This window comes from Strix aluco, chromosome 8 (assembly GCF_031877795.1).
Source record: "Strix aluco isolate bStrAlu1 chromosome 8, bStrAlu1.hap1, whole genome shotgun sequence".
NCBI lineage: Eukaryota > Metazoa > Chordata > Aves > Strigiformes > Strigidae > Strix > Strix aluco.
Window position 1 is genome coordinate 28384088 of NC_133938.1, and position 10208 is coordinate 28394295.

The 10208-nt window shown below is 48.5% G+C and overlaps 1 protein-coding gene across 1 annotated transcript; it reads left to right on the top strand.

Moving 5' to 3' along the window:
- The first annotated feature begins 634 nt into the window (after nt 1-634).
- TNFSF4 (TNF superfamily member 4) lies at nt 635-9528 on the top strand. Its single transcript, XM_074831670.1, has 3 exons — nt 635-859; nt 5236-5278; nt 6874-9528. Exons 1-3 carry the CDS (start codon nt 662-664, stop codon nt 7224-7226), a joined length of 594 nt encoding a protein of 197 aa, XP_074687771.1. The 5' UTR covers nt 635-661; the 3' UTR covers nt 7227-9528.
- The last annotated feature ends 680 nt before the right edge of the window (nt 9529-10208 follow it).

Genomic DNA, 10208 nt, shown 5'->3' on the forward strand with positions numbered 1-10208 from the left:
TTTCTCCCTCTTAGGCTTCATGCAGCATCCCATGGCTTTAAAGCCAGACGTCAAAGGGGAAGAGAAATGGAAAGTGCGTATTTTCTTTCCGGTTCTTTATGCTGTCCCTTCCTATTCATTGCTTCTTTACAGAAAAGAGATTTCAGCAGCATTATGTGCTGCTAAGAAGGGAGGGAGCCAGCCCTGTAAACCTCCCACCTGAGGTTGAACAGAAAGATGAGAGCTTTTACTGACAAAGGTTTGAGTGAAGACAAGCACTGTCCACCCAACTCTTAGTTATTGTTGGAAACATCACATATCAAGACATCCACAGCTGAAGCTATGAAAGACATAAACACATCTACTTTCAAAGGCCCTTACTCAAAACTGAACTGGGATGCAATAAATCAGCCCCCACATTCACACACACACCATAAAAAAAAAAAAAAAAGAAAAAAGAAAAGAAAGAAAGAAAGAAAGGAAGGAAGGGGAAATTCAGATTAGTCACAAAGAAGTTCCCCCGCCTGCTTCTCTGTGCGCATAAAGCAGTCTCCTGAAGGCACTGTCTTCACTTCATCTCTGCTCCTTGGACAGGAGCACCTAGCTCATCTGCTCCCTGCTCCTCCAGGCTCCTGCTGTGCTCCTGGCCCCTTCCCCAGCAGTTGCTGGCAGCGTGGCTGAGATGGAAGGACAGCCACATATAGAGCCGAGAAATCAAGACCAGATGGATAGCGAAAGGGAACCTGCAGAGGATGAGTGGAAGAGCTGGCAAAGAGGACAGGTTAGGAACACGCTGCACCTCATGTCCGCAGCTGCTCAGTGGATATTACTGCTTGCCTGCTTGATTTACCTTGGTATAGATTCTCTGCAACCCTCAACGGTAAGAGCTCATGTTCAACCCATTGTCTACTGGCCTGTAAAGATTTATATGGGCTTTATTTTTTTTTTTTTTAAGAAAAGGAAAAAGCATTTAGGTTTATCCCTATTCGAACCACAAGTTTTTAATCCTTTCCTTACTTTTTTTTTACATTGCCTGTCCTCAAAACAACATCCAGTACTGCCCAGTGCAGGGTCTGGAGACAGGTTGTGCAGAAGGGACATCATTCCAAGAATGTCCTTTGCACTGGCCCTGGAGGGAGGGAGGTCGGCCTCGCCCCTGCTCCCTCCCTCCCTTACTTGCAGTGACTTGTGTGTATTTCTGTTTAATTAAATGGGATCATGTGGGTGGATGTTTGCTTTCAACAAGTACATGTGGAAGAATCAGAACCCAGGTTGCTCATAAACATCTCCTGAACTTTTAAAATGTACTGTATGTGCAGGCAGATATGTGAGAAAGCAAGGCAGCTTGTGAACAGCTCTAGCAAGACCCCTGAAACATTTCAGCGCTCTCAGCCGGCACATATACTGGGCTTTAGGAGTAGTCATCTATATCTGCAGAGGACAGCCTGTGTGTGTATGTGTGTGTACATGAGAAAGAGTGATGTGGCCAGAGTTTCGTGTACCTTTAACACCACTGCAAACAATATAAATAACAGAGATGCCCGAAACTCAGAATACTTTCGCAAAAATTGCAGCAAACACATTTGTCTCTTTCATGTGTTTGCAGGCTGGTGGATTGTCAACAACCTTTCACTGCTATTTCAGTGCTGCTTATGCACTAGCTACTTCTCCTCCCACACCTTCTCCAAGAGCTATGTGCCACTTTAAAGCTTGTTGTGCTTTGTCTTACCAGAGTTCATTCTTTCCTCCCACTTAGAGTGGCAAAGAACAAGCCAGGCATGTAACCATGCAAGGAAGGGATGGCCTCATGCTCTGGGTCCTCTGCAGTTTAATGAAAACTCTCATGCTCTGCAGAAGTTTCACTGACCTGAGTCTCACAGGGGTTATTAAACTGCAGAACGATGACCCTGATAACACTGAAAGAGAACACCTTTCATTCAGTTCAGTCCTCTTCTACCTTGGGAGAGAGAAATTGCTCTGAAGCCAATGGAGAAGGGCGAGATATCACACTGCTCAAGATGCAGAAAGCTCTCCTGGGTCACACTCTGGTTGTGACTCCTCATCTCTCAGTATCTCTCTCTTCTGTAAAAGTGTTAACTTGAATCTCCTCCAGAGGAAGATGGCAGGGGCTAGCATTGCTGCTTGTGAGCCTTACAAACCCAAGAGAGCAGCAGCTGAGAAGGGGACACAGTATGTGCCTGGAGTTTCCCTTCCTCAGCAGAAACAACTGAAACAGGGTGCTCGAGGAGCAGCGACTGCAGCAGACGAAAAGTCCAGGCCCTGGGAGTCACCAGAGGTCCTTTTCATTTTTAAACACTTGCTACCTGCAGGCTCATGACAGGTTTCTATTATTTTAAGCAGATAACCATGGTGTCCTGTTTTGACTGCACCATGCTGTGCAGGAGCGGTTTCGCGGGTTGTACACGGGGGAATTTCATTGCACTGGAATTACAGGGCTCAGCAGGATAACCATGACCTGACTATATAAATGTCTATACAAGAGGCAGCAGTACTAATCTGACTTGATTCTCGGGGCAGTTTAGGGAGATGGAGTTTATGGAAGCAGGAGCACAGCAGCATCAGAGGAGCAGGCTGGGAGTGCTGGTCCATGGGAGCAACCAAGAGGCTGTCCCTGTTCTTGGGAGGAGTCTCCTGTCCTCCAGGGCTGGAGAGTACCACAGTAACTTTAATAGCAAGACAGTAGCTGTGTTTTTTATAGCAAGACTATATTTGATTACTTTCCATTGTCCTCATGGGTCCTGAAAAAAACCCCGGACTGTTCTGTGAAAACACAGCTCAAATAATGTCATGGCACATGCTCAGAAAGTCAGCATCTGCAGCCCAAACCATGCTTAACAAAAAGGGACAATGATCTGGTTTCTATCACGATGCTGCCTGGAGAGCAAACCTCAGCTGTGATTTCCAAATGAGCAAGTTAAAAAAAAAGTAGTGATAGTCTGCTTGCACATACGCAAGGCTGGTGAGTTCCCATCTCTGCTGGGATTACCTCCTCTTGCCACACCAGCTGGGATCAGGCCGTGGGCAAGTTGCTCACAGGTGCGATCAGTGAGTGTGGAACCCCCTGATGGCAAATGCATGGGAAGTAAAAGCCTTGAGCAGCTGTTGGGAATTCAAAGGCTTCTGATGATCTGTTGCAGCATGGTTTTACCTGAAAAGGGCAGGAAGAGTAATCATGCAGAGGTTTAATGTAGATAAGGAAGATATGGCGATAATCCTAATATTTTCTGGTGTGGAGAAAGTACATCAGACTTCCAGTGCACAGCCGTCTGCAATCTGCATGACACAGGGAGTCAGGCACATCATCACAGTGGTCCTCTCAATCAGCGTGTATTGCTACTGTCCCCTGAGATTTGTGCTTTGTGCAGTATAAACCTATTCCTGAAACTTCTGCCATGTGGCACAGCTCTAGACACAATGTCCCAGACAGGAGGAAGTCACATGTTTGGGGATCCAGAACATGCAAAAATTATGTGGAAACTCAGTGTGTAAATGATACAAGAAAATCTGAAGCAGCCAGTAAGGAGTACTTCTGTGCCCCCAACCCTCCTGGCATCCTTTCCCGCACCCTGTAAGAACACAGAACAGAGAAAGAGGGGTGAGTAACTCTGTTACTAGCTTGTGGATGTTCTTCCAGTCCTACAGATACATTCTCTCCTCAGCAGAATTTACTAGTAGATGATGGCGAAGTGCTTTGAGATAGCGCAGTAACTGGCAGAGATATGTAAAACAGGCAATGTGTATCAGTGACAGCGGGGCTGATAGTCTTACAGTTGCTACGAGCTTGTCACCCAACCTGTCTGTTTAACACACCCTGTCCACCAGTGGCCAGATCAGACAGATTGCGATGGATGTTATTTGACCTCAGAAGCTCAGTGGTCCTGTGCTTAGCTATCGTCTTGTTGGGAAAGTACCTGGAAATCCCAGCTGCCTGAGCCAGAGTGAAATGCTCGTGCACTTAGGTGCCCAGAAAAAGAGTAAGCGTAAGGCTCAAGCTGCGAGGCAATGGGTAGGATCCATAACGTCGGGGGAGACAGTTCCACCAGAGCCGGTGTGAAATAAAAGCTTGTCTTTAGTAGTCGAATCCAGCCTTGCCAGTGGAACAAGCAGCAGCTGTGGCAGCACTAGAGGGTGCCAGAGCAGACCTTTCCCACCACCAGCACCCACCTCACCCTCCGGCACAGACCACAGAGGGCAGCCCGGCTCCAACCTCCTTCCCCAGCCGCTTGCCTTTGCCAGGGCGCAGCACTGAACCCGCAGGTTGGTGTGTCTGTGCTCACTCTCTGCTCTGTTCCACCACTTGCCCTGTGCTCAGAGCGAAGGGGCTGCTCAGTTCCTGTAACACATGAGGCCGAATACATGAGAGTCAGCCCAACACACATTTCACCAGCCCACCTTTTCCCTTAGGACACCTCTGGCATAGGTAAAGAGAAGAACACGGAGCAGCGAGCCTAACCTTTCACTCTTTAATGAGGCAAAACGCTGAAGACTTGTGGTTGTGAAGAGACTGCAGATTTGGGCCTCCTGTGGTTAAGATGAGAGATGGGTTTGAGATGCAAAGTTCAGATTTAAAAATCTAATACAGAAGCTTGGTGTTTTGTGTATCTGATCAGTAAGATACAAGCTTCTATATTTGCACTCACTTTTTCTGTCACACTCCGAAAATACAAATCAATTTTAAACGTGTCTTAATGCACTTCTAAGGGAGCTACGGAGAGACACCCATCCTGTAACAGCCTGACCCCAAGTGCAGGGAGCCCTAAAGCCAGACCCAGCTCTTAGTGTCCTGCAGGAGGGTGAGACAGCGGGGGCACGTCTGCGTCCCAGCTCTGCAAACAGGCATCCCCGGCTGTGAGTCAGACTCGAGGGGGTCATGCAGAAGAGGCTCTGCACCCCAAGGTCCATCCTTAGTGTTCGGTCTGACCCGGTTACGTTCACCGGGATGTTTTTCTAAACAGGTTCAATGCTACCTGGTGTGCTCTGGAGGGCTCAGCACCAGGCTGGAACTCGGACTGGCTAGGAACCACTCTAAAATCCTATTTATAATGATATAAAAGCAAGTAAAGAGCCCAGCTGGCTAGCAGCCCCGCGCCAGCTGAGGCTGCCTGCGGTGCTCTCGGAGGCGCGGTCCCGGTCCCGGTCCGGGTCGGGAAACGAAAGCGATAGCGGCAGCAGCGCGGGCCCGCGCGGTGCCTTAACGCGGATTTCTCTTCTTTTTTTTTTTTTTTTTTTTTCCAGCCTCGGAGCGAGGAAGTGCTGTGGACACACATCCGGTACACAGGTGGGTGGGCGTCGGGGCAGGGGCACCCCGGGACGAGCGCCGCTCCCCGGCCCCGCGGGAGGGCTCCGGGCTCCGCCGCAGCGCGCCCCGCCGCGGCCTGTCCCGAGGGACGCTCCCGGGACCCCCGCGGCCGCGGCTCCCGCTTCCCTAGGCTGCCACCACCCCCCAGGACGCCGGTGCCCCCGGAGGGCTCCCCCCGGTACCCGGGAGGGCTCCCGGCTTCCCGCTCTGCCCCGCACCGCCCCGCGCTTCCCGGGGACTGGCCGGCGGCCCCTAAAATGCCGAAGGCTGGCAAGTGCTTCGTGTCACGGCAACGGCTGTTCCTTCCGATGGAGGAAGGTGCCGGGAGAGCTGTTTGGGAGGAGAGGGGCCAAATCTGACCTAGCGCTGCAAGGTGCCAGAACCAAACAAAAGGGTTTTCCCAGAGTGGAAGAAAAAAAAACCTGAAAATCTGTGTGGATTTCTGCAACCCTTACCTACCCACTAAAACAAGCTTTCACTCTGTGAAAGAAAGAGAAAAGTAGTTTTGAGAATTTACTGAGTACATGCGGTGTGCTCTTGGGGTATTTCTGAAACAAGTCAATGATTTCCTGATTTATGAAAAATGTAAATGACTTCCTGGGGAAGAGCGAGCAAGCGTACACACGGTAGCAGAAATAGCAGCTCTTTGCGTGCCGACTACATTGGATGTTTTGTCTGATGACATACCTCAATGATAGAAGGAAATACTAAAATTCTTAAATCTTACTAAAAATATTGTTGATGGTTTTACTTTCAGTTAATATGGTAAGGTAGCAATGAGTCTAACCTAACGGAAATCCATGTTTTTAGAGAAAAACCTTGAGAAATTTCGCCTCGGCCTGGGGGGGCTGTACTGCCTGCCGGGAGATTTCGGGGTTCCCTGGTCCCCAGGGTTTCAGCTGGTGTGCTGAAAGCCCAGGAGCACAGCAGGGAAACCTTTCCACCAGAGCTCTGGGAACTGTTACTGCTTGTTCTAAGAGAATACCGATTAAACTAAGTTGTGGTTTAATGTCTCTAGACTCTGCACTGTATTCGTTTCTTCTGTTTCTGTCTCTATGCTGCTATTCTATCCTGTCTTGTGTTAAAAAAACAAAAACAAAACAAAACCAAAGACAGGGACTTATATTATCAGCATCTCTACAGAAAGCACTTTTTCTCTTCCTTCCAGCTCTGATCACTTTTTCCTCTTATTTACTGTCTTTATTTTCTGTTCCTTTTAGGAACCTCTCTGCTCCTTAAACTCACAGGATGCTTTACTTACAAATCTGTATTTTAAGTAAGACATATGGTAAATAAATAGTGCATAAATAGAAAACTGGAGGGATAATTCATATAAGCTGGAGTTGTAGTCCAAAAGGCACAGCTTACTTAGGAGTGGAAACCTGGAAATTTCCACTGGAGATGATGCCTGTCTAGAGTAGATGATATTCTAGCTCTGGTCTGCCTTATTTTCTAGTTCACTCTCTTCCTTTCCTATATTTTTCCACCTTTCCTGCAGTCAGTCCATATAAAACAACCCATTTCCAAGAAGGCATTTGCCATCATGGGGTCATCTTTGCTTTCTTCCATTCCAGGTGAAAGCATCAAAGGAGTAGACATAAATCTCACTGCTGAAGTGGGCTCTATTCAGATCCAAAATGGTTCCATCATGATCACCCATGATGGCCTCTACCTAGTGTCCTTGAAAGGCAGGATCCATTTCCCTGACCCGGACGAGCTGACGCTGACACTGTGGAAGACAGGCAAGACGACTGGCAGTGCCCTCTGGGAGCAAATTGTCCAGGACAGTGGCAATGCAGTAAATCTTATGACAGTGCTCTACTTGTTTGAGGAGGATAACATCACCCTGAGGACCAGTTCCAACGCCACCATCGCGGATTTGTCGTTCAGCCTTGCGTTACTAAGTCCCTTCATTTGCTCGCTGTAGAAGGTGGTGCATGAAATGTAACAGGTAAAGTACAGCCTTTCCTACCAATCCATTTGCCTGTGGGAGGCTTGTTCTCACAGGCTGTACTTGTACAGGCAGACTGCTCTAGCCTCCCTCCTTGGGGCTGCGGAAAGCCTCAGCTGGAGTGCGGACAAATCACTGTGCAAACAGGCTTTATATAGTGCATGCCACGTTCATCTCTCTGGAGCTCTGCGCAGCTGTTTTGCTGCCTAGGATGGATCTTTCTAACACCGGAGAAAGGGATGTGTGGAGCCTTTGAGGAGAACAGAAAAGCCAAAGAAAGTCACCTAAGCTTAGCTCATATTCAGAGAAACCCTGGGTTTCTCTATTTACTTGACAGTATCTGTATATAGTATAAATGCGCTGTGTATTTGCTAAAATAAAAATCTGGTAAATCAGGAAGATACCTCAAGTGTCTTGAAGCCATTTGGAGGAGGAGGAGAACAGATCTGCTCAACAGCCCTTTGCCTGGCAAGGCAGGAGACAGGGAAGAGGTGTCAAGGGACTGCCTTTGAAGTGATCCAGATAAATGCTCTCTGACAGGTAAAGGCCACAAAAGGAAGGCTGGATTTTGAAATGAGCTAACAGGACTGCACTGGACAGCAGAAACGCAGGTCCTGCAGCGACTATGAGGTTTTTAGGATCAGCTTTTAAGAGCGGAGGCCCACTGGCTGTTCCAGCTATCTGCAGACTACTGAAGTGTGAGCCAAGGGAATGTCTGGTGGGACGTTCACATCTTGACACCAGCTCCCGGAGCTGTTAGTTGAAGAAGAATCTCCTTCAAGCACACACACACAGACTGGCTTGACCCAAAAATGATCCCGGTACATAAAAACTTGGAAAAAGGTGGACTCTTGATTTGGGGGGGTTCTCTTTAATGGACCAAGCAAAACCTGCAGGTCTGCTCATCCTTTCTTCTGGGAGGACTCAGATGGTTCCCATGAGCCTCTCAGTAGACTTTGTCATACAGGTGTGCACCACAGAGAGATTCACAGGCACAACCTCCACCATGCGCCTGTGCACCTTGCGCACCCTGCCTGGCTCCTGCTGAAGTCAGACTGCTCTCGGCAATCCTGGGCTGCGCATCCCTCTTCTCGTTACAAAGCTTGTGGCTGCCGAGGACAAGTCCTGCCCTGCCTGTGCCGCAGGCAACATGTGACCTGAGCGCAGCCAGCGACTGTTGTATTTTTGGTTGAAGTGGGGCAGATTTCAAGGGCATTTGACTACCTGTCTCCCAGTGAACTCCAGCAACGTTTCAGTATCTCGCTGCTGGCTGTACACTCCAAAGTCTTTTGTTAAAAGTATTTATGTATTTATACCATAGGCATAAGAATGTTACTTCAGATTTCTTAGAAACACGGGGAAGGGTTCAGGCTTTGGGCTGTCAGCACTAAGCTCCTCTTTGCAGATGCTCCCAATGCCCTGGAGCGTTCCTGCCAGGTAGGCACCATTGTGCTGCCTGCCTTGGCTCTCTGGCCGACTCACTCCTGGGTGAGCATTCCCACGGACTCAGCTGCCAAAGATAATTTTCCAGGCCTTGGTGAGCTTTTCCATATGCTTTATGCTGTTGTTGGCCTGTTTTATGAACTTCCCTACCCTGGGCCAGGCCACAGCCCTAGGGGAAACCTCTGTGGCTGAAGCAGTTATTCATGCAGTGTCAAGAACAGCTTTTTCTCATCTTGGGAATGAGATGCTGTGGGCTGATTTGCACCCGCAGGAAGCTCCTCCCAGGCTGCAGGGAGTGGTTTGGGCTTTTATCTCTGGCGCCTCTGCCCACCATGGGGACCAAAGGCAGCTACACCCTGCCCCTAAATGGGATTGTCACGTTCCCCGGCCGAAGTGAGAATGTGTTTTCCTTTGTAACTTTTGGGGTTACAGTGTCCCTTGGGAGGTGGGGGCTGATGAATTTCTCATTCACTGTGTTTGAGCAGACATTTTCACTGATATGAAAACTAAATTAAATTTTCACATAATTTTTTTAACAGCTTAGCTTTAGTTTCAGCTCTCCTCAGGGATATGCAGGGCTGGTGTTTCCCAAAGTGAGCTAACACAGACAGGGCAGGCCGTGTCAGTGGTGTGGACAGCGGTGCACAGGACAGCAAGAAAGATTAATCCTAAACACAAATGGATTTGTACCTCAGAAGAGTGCACCCTTTCTTCTTGTTCAGAGCAGGAGAGGGCATTTCACACACTGATTCCTCTGCACTTTCAGGCTGAACTAGGCTGACCTACATATATACATGTACATGCACTTGTCTTGAAATAAAGGTTGAAACAATTCAATTCCTGATATTAATTACTTGGGGGACTGGCTATCCTCACCAGTAAGTTTCCACACCATCAGCTTCTGTTTGTATCTGGCGACCCCTTCCTCCACAAGGTTAAAAGTCTCTTTGATATAAGAAACATTAATTTTTGTTATTGGGGTTGTTAAGGCCTTGTAGCTCATAGATGGTACTAAAGTCACATCTTACAGCTCTGTTCAACCAGGTCAGTGTACTGAGGTTTTAGGTCACCCTTCGAAGCTCATTACGGCTGGAAGTGCTGAAGTACAAGGCTGGACTAGGCAGTTTCTGGAGACAATCCCTAACTCTGGAGGGAAATCACGTTCTCCTTCCCGTGCTTACTGCCGCTGAAACGGGACCTCGTGGTCTGTCCCTCACAGGGCTTTTCATGAGACCCATTTCACAGAATACAGTCATCACCTGGGGATTACTGGCTCCTCCACGATTTTAAAGCAATCTCCACTGCTGCTGTGTCTTGTGTTTAACACATGCTACTGCATAAACCACAGAGGTAGCCACCATGTATTCCTTCCCTTCTCTCTCTTCTTTCCTACCTCCCCACTCATGTAAAGCAAGGGACAGGGTGACAAAGTTGATGTGAGGGCCATGGTCACCCCTGGGGAAGGAGGTGGCCTCACTGCAGCCATCAGAGCCACAGGGCTCTTTCTCTCCAGCT